The 14,988-nt window shown below is 39.6% G+C and overlaps 1 protein-coding gene across 1 annotated transcript in view; it reads right to left on the reverse strand.

The window, feature by feature from the left end:
- Positions 1 to 819: 819 nt before the first annotated feature.
- Positions 820 to 14,988, reverse strand: part of aass (aminoadipate-semialdehyde synthase) — a 40,568-nt gene continuing 26,399 nt past the window's right edge. The window contains exons 15-24 of the mRNA XM_034587536.1: positions 14,382 to 14,511; positions 13,473 to 13,583; positions 12,786 to 12,894; positions 10,675 to 10,815; positions 10,385 to 10,552; positions 6,895 to 6,990; positions 5,136 to 5,251; positions 3,647 to 3,735; positions 3,039 to 3,215; positions 820 to 1,711 (exon numbers count right to left, since the gene is read on the reverse strand). Of these exons, the coding sequence (XP_034443427.1) occupies positions 1,590 to 1,711; positions 3,039 to 3,215; positions 3,647 to 3,735; positions 5,136 to 5,251; positions 6,895 to 6,990; positions 10,385 to 10,552; positions 10,675 to 10,815; positions 12,786 to 12,894; positions 13,473 to 13,583; positions 14,382 to 14,511 (1,259 nt within the window). The 3' untranslated portion in view covers positions 820 to 1,589. The remainder of the gene's footprint in view (positions 1,712 to 3,038; positions 3,216 to 3,646; positions 3,736 to 5,135; positions 5,252 to 6,894; positions 6,991 to 10,384; positions 10,553 to 10,674; positions 10,816 to 12,785; positions 12,895 to 13,472; positions 13,584 to 14,381; positions 14,512 to 14,988) is intronic.

Genomic DNA, 14,988 nt, shown 5'->3' on the forward strand with positions numbered 1-14,988 from the left:
TATTTCTATTTTATAGTCTCTGTAGCCCAAGATAAGTTTAAATTCGTTACTTTCAGTTAATACTTTTGCTAAATAAAAATTGTGAAAAAAGGCTGCTGTATGTGATGGGTGTAACATGCACTAAACCAGTAGATTGCCATCTACCATTCCCTTTAAAAAGCAGATGTGATTGCATGTTAGCAGATTTTTATAATAAAGGTGGGTCTGCTGTTGAGTTGTACCAGGGCTCCATGTTAACTTTTTACCCTTTGAACATGTAGATTTATCTTTCACCTGTCCAGGCACAAAAGTCTATTATCTGGATCGAAAAATGGGTTTATCATCGCTTTGTTTGTGAATGCAGAATATAGTATTCAGACAAACTGTTGAAAGCATCCAAACTGTATTTATTAGTCATGCCCCTAGTTTGAAAAGGAACTTAATGTAGAGACCTGAGATAGTAGAGACCACGTTGCTGCAGAGGAAACATCTTCTTTTGCATTTTCCCTTAGTGTTTGTAACAAGCAGAGTTTATGCATATTACTACTTTCCAGATGCACCTTCGAAATAACAAGTTTAATAATACGTTTTTGTAGGTCAATCACTTAATCAGTCACTTTTTCGGCTGTCTCTGGACAAAAATGTGCCAACAATGCACCGGACCACACCACATTTTTAGAACAACACACCCATAGGTGCAAGTGCATTTGCTACTCATTCAACATGGCTGGAGGGTGAGAGAATAACAACTGCATCACTCTGAAACTTAGGTTACACGCTGTATGTAAGATGGGGTTTCTTGTTTAAGTTAATAAGTTTTAAGTGAGAGCAGCATCAAGTTATGTTTGCTGTTCTTTTTAATTCATAAAGAAACCAGTAGTAACACAAACATTTTGTTGACAGGAAAAGAGGACAGTTACCATGGAAACCTTTTTACCGTTTTGTTAATTCCTGACTGACACTTCACACGACTTTGATTGCACAAGGTTTAGAAAAGTAGGAAGCATTGCTCCCATTGCCCTCTGAACATTTTAATGCTTTGTTGTTTTTTTTTTATAGGTGACAACAAGTATGCTTTATGTTGACATGACTTTTTTATGACAGATGCCAAAAGCTACATTTTTTGTCTTTGGGAAAAGTAGTTTTAAATCCCAGTCAGACCTAGTGTCTTCAGTTGTACTTTGGGCAATTAGGAAATGTATTTGCTTTTAAATGCTTTAAATTTCTAATGCTAAAAATTGTTTTTGATCAGTGAACTTTTTATTCATCTTCACAGAAGAACTTTTCTCTGAAACAGAGCAAATTCAGCCAAACTAGGGAAGCTTCTATTAAGATTACTAAATAGTCAAAGTTTAATTTTAACACAATAGAAATAACTTTTGGTTATTAAAACATTTTTCACCTTTTACTATTATATATATATATATATATATATATATTAAAAAATGACTAATATTTATCTTATCAGACCCCCCTAGCAGACCGGTGAGTTTGACTGTCTAAAGATCATGTTTTGATAAAGTTGTTGTAAAGGCAAGCGATAGCATGTGGATTTTATACAGTATTTGTGCTGGGCAGGATTTACAGGAAGTTATTGGTTCTCTTTAGTTCTACTCCTCCTCCAAGGTGCTTTTGGACATGAAGTGCAGTCCTTCCTCCTTCAGTCGGGCCAAGATCGGCCCATAGATGTCCTTTGTCATCGGAGCAACCAGACCCTTCGAGTTGATTTCGCCTGCAGAGAGCCAACACAGATTTAGTTTCGCTCTACAGCTCAGTAACATCATTTCAGGAATTTCAGGAAGCTGCTTGTTTCAGTTCATTTTGGAACATAAAGAACATCACACATCAGGCCTCAAAGGACAAGCTAACGTTAGCTTTGTGGACAAACAGAATATACTAATGTCCCTTTACAGACTGACCAATGTTAGCTTCAAAAAGTGACATGACAAATTTAATTTATGAATATATTATATCAATTTAGTAAAGTCTTAATTTTAGGCTTTGTGAGACTTGACATGAGGGATTTTGAGAAGATCAGCCAGCCACCTGAGTAAAAATACGAAATGTGGGGCCTCTTGTTAAGATATACTTTAGTTTAAGTTTCACAAATTGTTGTTGAAAATTATTATATTTTATATATTTTCCATCCAGAAGAAGTGAAAATCTGGTGAGGATGGATCCTCCTTGCTGCTTATTGCCTAAATATGGATTTTCATTTATTCTCATAAAGTTACGAATTATGACTTAATCCTCATAATATTGCAACTTCATGAATAAATTCTAAATCTCAAATTGAGTTTGTCTTCAATATGTCCCTAATAAGCTCCAAACAACAAACAGGGTAACAACTTCAAATTTTAATATTTTTCTTGTGCAATGAATACACTTCATATATATGATTAAGTGTATCTGGGTTTCTGACACAGCTTTGTACAATTACCATTTTTTAAAGCTTATTAACTTTCTTATTCATTGTTTGTCAAGTATTCACACTTTAACTGTTTTGTCTCATATTTTATTTATTTTGGCCAATTAAAATCTGAATTTATCTTCTTTTATCTGCAAAATGTGGAGTAAGAATTCGACACTCAGTTCCTCGAATTTGACAAATCTGTGGTCTGGGATCTCATTTAAAAAAAGCCATTTGCAGGTCTAAGTACAGATGTACTCGCAAATCTCCATTTGAATGCTGTAAATCTGGTTCAAATACACACAGCTGAGGCTGAAACTATGAGGTCTGACTGTCTGCATGGACAGTAAAAACTTTCTGGATGATAGCGAGAGTGGGCATACAGCAAATGGTGCTGAAAATAACATTTTTACACAGCTATAAAATGCAGCAACAGAGCAAAACACTAGGTTAGAGGTTTCTTATGCATGTATGGTGTAAAACATTTTTGGGTTCATTATAAAACTAGCAGAAAAAATTTGAATATTGAGGACCATTTCAGTCTAGATAATTAATGGGAAACACCATTTTAACATGTTTTACAAAACTTAGAGTTTAATTAAATGGCTGTAAGAGGCAGAAAACAATGTTCCAAAGTGATCTTACTGACCGTCGAGGACCATGCGAGCCGCGATGGCTGTTGGGTATCCTACAGTCTTAGCCATGGCAGAGAAACCATTAGGGTCACCATACACCACCAGGCTGACGTGTTTAGTCTCCAGCTCGCCAGTCGGGTGGCGAACCCCCACGTCGTTCCTCAAGATGATCATGTCTCGCTCACCCTTATCTGACCACGGGAGAGAAGTCAATAGTTTGTGTTACTAGAATTATCGAGGCTTGTGCAGTGTTCAAAAATTGTATTTAAGACTTTCTTAATACCATATAGAATGAAATTTAATAACACATGGACAATACTTGTTTCATATAATATAAATAAAAAAGAATAGTTAAGACTAGTATTAATGGGCTACTGATTGATTGATAGGTGTTCTGGAACAAAGGAACAGGAGACAGTTTGTAGTAAATTCACATGCCGGCAGCAGAGACAAAGTGTTTAGGACCATTTTAAATTAAATACAAGTATTTTTAAAATCTTCAACAGACTTTTTTCAAAGAAAAACAGATTCCAATGCTTTGTAATACTTTCAAAGACATGCAGATTCCCTTATCATATTTTATTCTTGTGTCTTGTGGTAATAAAATGAGCCTGTTTCTTACTGAATGAGAGCTTGGCCTCCAGATGTTTTGTCAGAGCAGCCAGAACGCTGTCGGCCTGAGGCACTGACTCGTTGCTCAGCATCCCAAACCTGAACACAGAGAGACGGAAAAAACAGGACTTTTCCTCACAATAAAATAACCTTCACAAAGCCGTATTAAAAGCTTCAAAAGAAAATTACTCCGCTTTAACACCCCGGCGGCGCTGCAACAACCCACACATCCTTGGCTAAATCTAAAGAGATGAGCAGTTGCTTTTGTTGCTGCTTTGCTGGTGAATTGAATAAATGAACAAGTCATTCAATTTCAGCTGTAAGCACGTTGGCTTTTTACCCTTTTAAAGGCAGAGATGGAATGTTTCCAACAGTTCACTTTCACTGTCAGAGGAATTTATGTTTCAATGTTAGCGTGGCCCTCACCGCCAGCAGCAGCACAACAATGATGGCACGGAGCCTTGATCTGAAGACACCCTTGGAAAGGTTGATTCAAATTGAGGAGTGTGCATGCTACACCACTTCAGGCGGCCTCATTAAGGAGGGAAGTGAAAAGTGTAGAGAAGAGGAACAGCCTCGGCCTTGCTCTTAGCCACCCATCTATTGATGTTTACTTTGAAGAGACATCACATCTGCCTCCTCTGCACAGACCGAGCTGCACAGACAAATGGACATTCAGAAAACTAGTCGTAGGATTTGATTGTTTCACCCCAGCAACAAGCTGTTGATTAGAGAGTGCTATGGAAGAATTGTTGACATTTATGACTTTTAAAACTCACTTGCCAGCGTGAGTAGGGACCCAACACTTAACCGTGTTCTGGCCTTTAAAAAAAACAACAAAACATGGGGCCAAAACCTGGTTAAACACCAGAATCCAATTTTTTTCTTGATCAGTTTTAGCGTATAACAACTATCATGTCAAATGTATTATAACTATAATTTTAATGGCAGCAACATGTTAAATTTGCAATTGCTTCAATCCTGGTACAAAATAAGATGATCTCCGGGATTTAATTGAATTATATTTTGCCAAAGATAGAGACAAAGCTAACCTTATAGCTACAAATACAACTTCCCGTTATGCGTAATTAAAAAACTCAATAATAAAACATCTATTTTGTCATCTTCACACCTTCAGTTTGTCATGACATGTAACTACAGTAAATAAGGCAGTTGCAAAAACAAATAACGAGACAAAAAGCCTATTAAACCCAATTAAACCCCTGGTTAAGCTGCCATCTTAGTTTTTGTCTCAAGTGTATATCTCATGTTTTGCTGCAGTTAAACTACTTTAAATCACATATGTTAGTTTCATTATAAATTGATAAATTGTAAACTGTAAAATTAAAATAAGTTACACAAACATCTTTGTAACTACTTTATCTTGCATATACGTGGAGATATTTGACAGCGACATTCCGACCCATTTCAAACTAGAGTCACGTTTGATAAACATAAACACATGGTGTTAATCCTGGCAGTCGAATATGATCTCTCACCATCTCAGGCTGTCCATTCTGAAATCATCCTTTTCAATGTGTTCATATACGGCTTCTTCAAAGGCCGCCTGGGACACAGAAGAGGACAATCCGATCTGCTTACAGAGCAGCTCTTTCTGTAGAGAGGAGAGAACAGATAAGAACAAACCTAGTCTGTCTCCTAGCCCATCTTTAGCTCTAGTCTGTCTCCTAGCCCATCTTTAGCTCCTAGAGTGTCTCCTAACCCATCTTTAGCTGATAGTCTGTCTCCTAGCCCACCTTTAGCTCCTAGTCTGTCTCCTAGCCCATCTTTAGCTCCTAGCGTGTCTCTTAACCCACCTTTAGCTCCTAGCCTGTCTCCTAGCCTATCTTTAGCTCCTAGCCTGTCTTCTAACCCATCTTTAGCTCAAAGTCTGTCTCATAGCCCATTTTTAGCTCCTAGCCTGTCTCCTAACCCATCTTTAGCTCCTAATCTGTCTCCTAGCTCATCTTTTGCTCTTAGTCTGTCTCCTAGCCTACCTTTAGCTCAGAGTCTGTCTCCTAGCCTACCTTTAGCTCCTTGTCTGTCTCCTAGCCCACCTTTAGCTCAGAGTCTGTCTCCTAGCCCATCTTTTGCTCCTAGCATGTCTCCTAGCCTATATTCAGCTCCAAGCCTGTCTTCTGACCCATGTTTAGCTCTAGTCTGTCTCCTAGCCCATCTTTAGCTCCTTGCGTGTCTCCTAACCCACCTTTAGCTCATAGTCTGTCTCCTAGCCCATATTTAGCTCCTAGCGTGTCTCCTAACCCACCTTTAGCTCCTAGCCTGTATCCTAGCCTATCTTTAGCTCCTAGCCTGTCTTCTAACCCATGTTTAGCTGTAGTCTGTCTCCTAGCCCATCTTTAGCTCCTTGCGTGTCTCCTAACCCACCTTTAGCTCATAGTCTGTCTCCTAGCCCATATTTAGCTCCTAGCGTGTCTCCTAACCCACCTTTAGCTCCTAGCCTGTATCCTAGCCTATCTTTAGCTCCTAGCCTGTCTTCTAACCCATCTTTAGCTCAAAGTCTGTCTCCTAGCCTATCTTTAGCTCCTAGTCTGTCTCCGGGCCTACCGTTAGCTCAGAGTCTGTCTCCTAGCCTACCTTTAGCTCCTAGTCTGTCTCCTAGTCTACCGTTAGCTCAGAGTCTGTCTCCTAGCCTACCTTTAGTGAGTATTACCTTCTTTTCCTTAACTGTCTGTTGCTCCTGTTTTTAAACATGGAGATAAAACACTTTGAGAAATGGCTGCATGAACCTTTAATGGGCTCCAGGGCTAAATATTGCAGGTGGGCCATCCTTATTTATCTATTTCTCTTTGAATCTTCGTTCAAGATTTTTTTTTAAAGAAGGGAAGATAAAAAAGATTTTATTAAGAGTTTCAGAAGGACAGCGGGCAGGATTTAAAACTTCTTATCATCTTTTGATTTCTGAACATGCGGCTCTGTGTTTCTCTTTCATCTCGGAAGGATAAAAGACCGCAAACGTTAGCTGCTGTAAACTCATCAATGTCAGAAAGCCGAGGCTCACTGCAGCCTTGATGCTGACAAGCAGCTATTGACAGTAATAGACTCTTCAGCAAACCCACTTCCACAGTCAGACGCTTCAAGTGGAAGAGCTGCAAAACAGCTCATTTTATAAAAGTGAGTGACAGACTGGAGAACGAAGTGTGAGGCACAGCTCAGCTGCCTTTCAACCATCTATTCAAAAGTTTTCATGATCCCTTTAAAAAAACAAACAGTGAAAGCATCCTCAGCTGAGGTTCTTACCCAGGAAACGGGAGATGAAGTGGGCTGCAGGATGGGACAGGGCTCGCTGTTTATCAGACCCAGTTTGACAAAACCACTCATAGCCTTGGTGAAGCCCTGAGGGACAGAACAAAAGCTCAAGTGAATCACAATGAACACAAGAAACAAAAGATTCTGGGAGAAATAGGTTTTATGCATGAATATATTTTTGTGGTTCAACTGCGTTTGAAACATACAAACTGTTCTGAGACAGTAAATCAGTCATTTCCACAATTTTATTTTCATATTGATTTGGATTTATTTGGACTTTCAAGGACACAAATCTAAAGTGATTCATTTTTCTTTTCCCTGACTAACTGCTGTCATTACAATACTTCCCATCTTATCTTACATGTTACAACAAATCCTAGACGTAACAAACATGACCACAACATACCCAGGAAAATAGATCACATTTCTCCTGTATTATCTTCACTTCATTGGATTCCTGTTAAATTGAATATAGAATTTAAAATTCTCCTCCTCACCTACAAAGCCCCTAATAATATGGCACCATCAAACCTTAAAGAGCCGATAGTACCATATCACCCCACTGGAGAACTGCGCTCCCAGAATTCAGGCTTACTTTACGTCCCTAAAGTCTCTAAAAGTAGAGTAGGAGCCAGAGCTTTCAGCTATCAAGCTCCTCTCCTGTGAAATCATCTCCCAGTTACAGTATCGGAGGCAGACTCTCTCTCTATGTTAAACAGTCGGCTTAAAACCTTCCTTTTTGATTAAGCTTATAGTTAGAGCTGGTTCAGGTCTGTCTTGGATCAGCTCTTATGCTGCTATAGGACTAGATTGTTGGAGGACAGATGGAGCTTCTCTTTTCTCCTCTTCCTCTTGTCTCATCAACACATGTGACTGACTTAATGCTATCAAAGCAATAAATCCAGCTTGGATTGGATTAGTAATGTGGATGACAACATGAAGGAGATCACATTCCAGTCAAGGGACGAGAGGAAATATGAACAGCAACATTTCAAAGTTGTGATAAACAACTAAATGATTTGAAATGACAAAACAATTTAATGCAACATTTTTGGTGACGTGTCATTCTCTGCTTCTTCTGTAAATCAATTAATCATTCGAATTCAGTAAGTCAGTAAATATTTTGGTGATGTATGTTGGGGATCGGGTCCAGACAAAGGATAATGATGAGGCCTACATCACATTTGAGAAGCCTGACTAGAGTTCCTCTCTAACATGAGGCCAAAACCCCCAGAATGCTTTTGGGGCCTCCATGTTTTGTTAACCGCCACCCGAGTTCAAACTCGGGCCTTCCATTGGCTGAGAGCCAACAGACCCCACGGCCCCCCCTGGAGGGAGGCCGGACACCTCTCAGGTAATAAATACAGAGAACCCCCTCAAGTCATTGCTTTTTTCCGGTGCGCTGAAGATAGGACCAGAACCTCTCCCGGTTCCTCCAGATGATCCAGACACTTAAAGGGAGCAACCAATCCAAACGTTTGTATTTTTATTTTTAACTTAAGTTTACGCTTTTATTTGTGTGAACTTCCCTTTTTTTACCTGAGCTTTATTTTGAAACGACCGCGGCAAAGTCTTTCACTCGCAGGCCGAGTTCCACCGACTTTTTTCCCAGATCCAAATCCACAGCTGCTCCTCAGCTGTTCATACCTGCAGAAGGGCAAGAACCATTCGCCACGAAGGGCAAGAACCATTCGCCACGAAGGGCAAGAACCATTCGCCACGAAGGGCAAGAAACACTCGCCAAGGAGAATGAGACGAATTCTCTCCTATCCGGCCCAGCTCGTTTCCCGCTGCCACCGCGCGAATCAGCTACTCTAGAGGCCACGAACACAAATTCACTTGTCTTCCCGGAACGCGCCGCTCGCGCATCAACGAACCGTGGACCAGCAACAAGGCTTATGTCTGGACAGAGACTAGTTTAAACATTAGCGTGTTATTATTTGAGTGTACATTTGTTAGGACCGCTGTGTCCACATTGTTCCCGTGTCAGTGCGTCGTGACGCGTCTGCATTTCCGGCCACGCTGCCGTACTGTGTGATCGTCAGACCTATTTTGCCGAGATTTTAACCCATTAAAAAATCGGTACACAGCTGGACGGATCCCAGTTCGTCCACTTGGGTACCGAGTGGTATAGTCCCCGCAAAACTGTCTCTGGCGGTGTTTGAGATCTCCTCTGATCATTCTTTGCATGTTTCCTTCTCTCTCTCTCTCTCTCTCTTTTCTCCTAAACCCGCCTGCACACTCGTTCTGACCTGCATCCACATAATTCATGTGTTATACCCGTTCGGGGACTTAGATAGTGCGATCGCATCTCGACGCCATTCGTCGCTCTGAACCACGAGATAGACCAAAGCATCCCTTTGTTCTCCATTTCCTGTTGGTCAAACCACGAGTTTATACCGCCATCTTGAATTCGATCCTACGTCAAATCACGTGGTTAGACCGCCATCTTGAATTCAGTAACACGACACCACGCGGTTAGACCGCCATCTTGAATTCAGTAATACAACGTCATCCCCCGTGACTTCGTACGCCATCTTGACCACACACACACACACACACACACACACACACACACACACACACACACACACACACACACACACACACACACACACACACACACACACACACACACACACACACACACACACACACACACACACACACACACACACACACACACCATGTGTGTTATAAATCGTGTTAAGTGCTAGTGTTGTGATCTTTGATATAGTGGATTCTTGTTAGGATAATAGTCATTAATTCACTGTTCATTATATAATCATTAATAGTAAATATTGAGATTACTAATTGAACTTTTCCAGATTATGAGACTGATCTTTACAGATTGATTGTTGGTCCCTGATACCAGGGTGGTGCATCGTCTTTTATAAATTATAATTACAAATTGTATTATTCTTAAATTGATAATTTTATTGTTTCTCATTAATTATTGTATTATTCTTAATTGATAAGTTTATTGTTTTTAATTAATAATTTTATTATTTTAATAAATATTTTTATTATTTTAATAATCATATTTTATGATTATTAATAATTAGCCTACATCAAGTCTACCTACTATTGCACAACATGTATTTGTTGCTTCTTTTGAGACAGACGTTAATATCTTTGGGTCAAACAGAACAAGACATTTTAAGACATCACCTTGGTTCTGGGAACCTGTGGTGGACATTTTTACCATTGTCTGTCAATTAAACACAAAAAATGTATTTAGCAAAAAAGTCTACGACAAACAGGTCAGTTATGCAAAGCTAAGACCTCTGATAATAAAATGATACCAACATTAGAAAAGGTCTGTACTACCCAGTGGCAGTTTCCTCTGAGTGATTCTTGTTGTGATTTTTAAAGCCCATGTCACTGCTGACAGCTATCAGTGGAAGTGTGTGTGTGTGTGTGTGTGTGTGTGTGTGTGTGTGTGTGTGTGTGTGTGTGTGTGTGTGTGTGTGTGTTGTACCTTGAAGCGCAGTGTTCCTCTGATCAGTGTGTGTGCGGTCTGAATGCCGTACAGCTCTGCATATATGGTGCTGTTACGATTGGGAAATCCCTCCAGGTTGAAACCAGGAAAGATATCCAGTGGTATGGTGGAGTCCATCAGAGAGCCGCCGGCCGGGATGCTCACCTCCTGGTCAAATCAAACACACAGATTCAGTTTCTTCTTCTTGACTTGAGGAACTGTAATTATATGAGCAAATTCAGAGAAAAAATAGCATATTATTCTTTCATGGTAAACTGGAGGCTCTGTACCTGGTTGTCTTTGAGGAAGACGGCAGGGCTGATGGTGTTGAGGAGGACGCCGTATGGACTCCAGCTGAACTTGTAGCGGAGAGGATTGTCTGAACACTCCGGAGCAGGAAGACCTCCACAGAACGAGCTGTAGAACTCCACCTGAACATAAAAAAATATTTATATTCAATTCCAGTTTACTGACAATCAACAGTTTTAAAATAACTACTTAAAAATGGGAAAAAATAACCACATGTATTTTATTTGCACTGCAGCAGCTTAACAGCAACTTGTGATGAGGTCTGACAGTCACTTAAGGTCAGTCTACTAACATGAAGACATATAAACTACCAAGTCTCCATATGTCACGATTAGAGCATGATCAATACAGATACAAATATGTCTGATATTGACAAAACATTTAGGAATTCATTCAAAATACAGATGAGTGGGATACTTTACCACGAAAATAGTGCAACATCCATATTATTAATGATTTCTATGTCACCAAACAGACAAATTGACATAAACTTTGTTTCACATGTTGTTGCACTGATACTTTTTATTTCATGGACATAACATTTATTAAATAAAACACTAAAAAGACAGAAACAAACTCATCTTATGGGTCACTGTTCAAGAGCAAGGTCAGTCAGTTTGAAAACAGGAGTTACAGATTTCACATTTACATTTTGTAATGCTTTCAATTAAATTTCTGCGCTCACTCTAAAACAGCCCCTGCTTCTCAAACAGCCGGTTCTCAAACTGGGCACTTGCACTAAGAGACTTTGTTGCTCGCACTTATATATTTCCTGAGCTCCAGCTCCTGTGAGTGCGTGAAATGTTCGCGCATCTCCTCTGCGCTTAGATTTCTTTGAGCAAAATTCCTCAAACATGAATAACAGCTGTAGATATAACAAATATAATCGTCCCACCTTTGCACACACAGACGAAGCATGAGCTCAAGGAGAGAAGCTGAAGCGCAAAAAATCTGAGTGCAAGCGCACAGTTTAAGCACAAGCAGAGCAAGTCTAACCACGTGCATGGGCTATTTGAGTGTCGGCGAAGTGTTTTGAGCGATGACACAAATAAATCTAAGGTGAAATCAAGTCCTGCTCTCAAACTGAAGGACCAGGCTCTTGAATAAAGAGAGGGGAAAAAAATCACTTGTGGAAATGTATGAATTCCAAGTGTCATGAAGTGTCGTCATTAATTGATAGTTAAAAAACTTTGCTCAATCACACACATTACTGCTACGCGCCATCTCTGACAAGTATCATGGTGATTTTGAAGGAAAACTAAAGTAAAGAGAGAATGTAGAGAAACGATAAAGACAAGCCTGTGTTTGGTTGTGCGAAAATCATTACATCTGGAAACTAAGGCTAATGTTCTTGGATAAAGTTAATATTCTTTAAGCGGCTTTCACAAGACTCATTCTGAGAGACAATGTTACGCAGACAAGTTCTGTGGTGAATGAGATGCTAAGAAAAAGCTTAGAAGCTGAAATCTCATTCAGAAGGACAATTTGTGAGGGAGCCTTGTTGCTGCAGAACCAGACTTGGAACGAAGGACCCTCAGTGTCAGTTCGTCTAAAAGAACCGTCAAGGAGCAGATTACTGATACAACATAAGTTACAAAAAAAAACTAAAGGACACAGCTGAGCATTTCTAGCCACAAAGGAGGGATTTATGGTCTTCACAAGCCATGGCTCCACTAAAGGTGACGAATTATTTGATCAAGTTATTTTGTCTAAAACCAGCTGTGAGTGTCATAATCATCATATGATGCCTCGCCAAAGAGAGGCAATTCCAGCCATTACAACATCAAGGAAAGTGGGACAAAGTAAATAAAGTAAGTTAGGTTTATTTTTTATATCACCTTTCACAGATATAAATTAATGAAGTGCTTAAAATCCATAAAAATATACAATATTGAAAAACAGTATTAAGGTAGAAATGTTACAGAAATTGAAATGGCCCTAGATAGGGAAAAAGGTTCCTCACCCCTGATTTAATGGATCAATATGGCAGCGAACAGCCTGCACCGACATGTAAAAACCAAACACACCTTATCTCTCACACACACACAAACACACAAACGCACAAACGCAGTCAGAGTGTGTGCTGACTCACAGTGCAGCCTTCGGCTTTGGCCTTGTCGATACACTCCATGGCCAGCATGTGGTCGATACCCGGGTCCAGCCCCATCTCATTCACTATGGTGACGCCCGCCTCCTCCGCACTGAGACACACACCCACACACACATTCATTGATAAATAGGAATTAAAATTATATTTTCTGTTGGTTTTTCAATATATTAAATAATTTGTTTTATACATCTTATTTCCCAATTTAATCATTACTTATGTTCATTCAACATTTCTGATAGGTTATTTATATTGAATTACATGTGTTTTCATAATGTCATTTATGTAAGTTGCTTTGACTTTGGTTGCTGTGTGTATATATCTATTTAATTGATAAATACCCCATTGATTGATTAAGAGTTCAGTTTCTCTTATATGGTGGTTTATAAACTTTTTGGGACTTTTGATGAAATAAGGTCCATGACAAGTCATCATATTTTCACTTGCCCATTCTGATGTGGGTTTTATTCTATTTGATTTGTGGTGATTTTACTGTCATTTAATTTGTATTTTAACATTGTGGGACTGTGTATAAGTGTTTTTACTTTAGTCTACCATCTAAAAATTAAATATATCAAATGTGAAAACTGCAGCAAAACCAGTGCCCAGTTGTATGTAATGGTCATGAATTCTTAGTAACGCTGTTTTATTGTTGTCTGTGGTGTAGATCACCTGCTCTGCAGTTCCTTCATGGCAGGACTCAGGTAGCTGGCGGTCACCAGGTTTACCTTCCTCTTGATGCAGTGTTTGGCGATGAGCGGGTGCAAGGTGTACGGCAGCATGCTGAGGAGCAGAGAGAAGACAGCAGGTCCTTCAGTGGACTGATGAAAGCTTAGGCTAGTCGGACAGTTTAGGACTGAGCCTGACAAACTCAGTCAGAGATGTCCACGTGAATCCCTTTTTCATCTGTCCAGTGAACATAACAGCCTCACAGGCACAGAAAAGAAATATCAGATTTACTTAACTGCCATGAAGAAAACAAGAAGCACTTCTTCGGTTGCTAAACAACTTTTGGTAGCGCTTTATTGTATGGCTCCTGCACTTTCCAGCAAATTTCCTGGAGCCTCTCCTCGTAATTTCCTCCAAGTTTATTGGTAATTAGCAGTTAATTACTGGACTATTTTTACACAATTTGATACTTATTGAGGGAAATAGTAGTTTCGACATTTGTTAAGTTCCTGTTCATTATGTTTGTGTTTTTTACAAAAGGAAAAATAGTTGTATTACTTATAACTGATACATAATTGTGCAGACCTTTCTTTGTAATATCGTAACAATTCACAGCTAAATTATGACAAATTATGAAAAAAGCTTCCAGGAAATAATCTGAAAAATTAGACCTGTTAAATAAAATGTTCACAAAATGCTGGTAGTCTACTAATGTATCTTAAAAACCAGAGGTTGATCATCAGCCCAATATAGCTGTAAATAATTGATTTAGAACCAAAATAAAACACCTAAAAATCATTTGGTCCATTAATATGTGCCATTAGTGAACGCAAAAATAAACTAGTGACAGTTTGTATGTCTGCATATGGAACAAACCATTTGTAATACATGAGGCCGTAGTGTGTACTGCACCTGATGACCAAGTCATGATCTTTGACCAGAGAGTCGAGGTGTCCTTCCTGGCTGCCGGCATCCAGCGTGATGGGGATGACGTTGGGATATTTGGCTGCCAGCGCCTCCGCCTGCTTCAGCAGCATCGACGCTGTTACACAAGGTCACTAGGGTTAGTAAAACAGGTTTGACTAGTTGTGCTGTACATTAGTACTATCAGTGCCACCAGCTGCAGGCAAATTGTTTGAATACAAACTTTGTTATAGAGGTTATACTGTAGTATGGCACACAGCAGACAGAAAGGCCTCTTGGTCTCATGAACATGACAGTGAGTTCAGTGAACTTCAGTGTCTTCCCAGTCACCAGATGGGAATCCAGTAGAGCATGTTAGAAATGAGTTAGAGCAGGAGACTGGCAGCATGAATGTGCAGCTGACTTATCAGCAGATATGATGTGATGCAATCATGTGAACATGAAGCAGAATCTCTCATCTGGAATCAATGAAACAAGGAACTGAGGCTGTTTGAGAGCGAATTGGGAAACAGCCCAGAGTCAGTATGATGTTCCTCAGAGTGCTCGGTGAATGTACTTCATGATGTGACCTTTGAGCAGCTGATCAAGGGAGCTG

This window comes from Hippoglossus hippoglossus, chromosome 6, assembly GCF_009819705.1.
Source record: "Hippoglossus hippoglossus isolate fHipHip1 chromosome 6, fHipHip1.pri, whole genome shotgun sequence".
Taxonomy (NCBI): domain Eukaryota; kingdom Metazoa; phylum Chordata; class Actinopteri; order Pleuronectiformes; family Pleuronectidae; genus Hippoglossus; species Hippoglossus hippoglossus.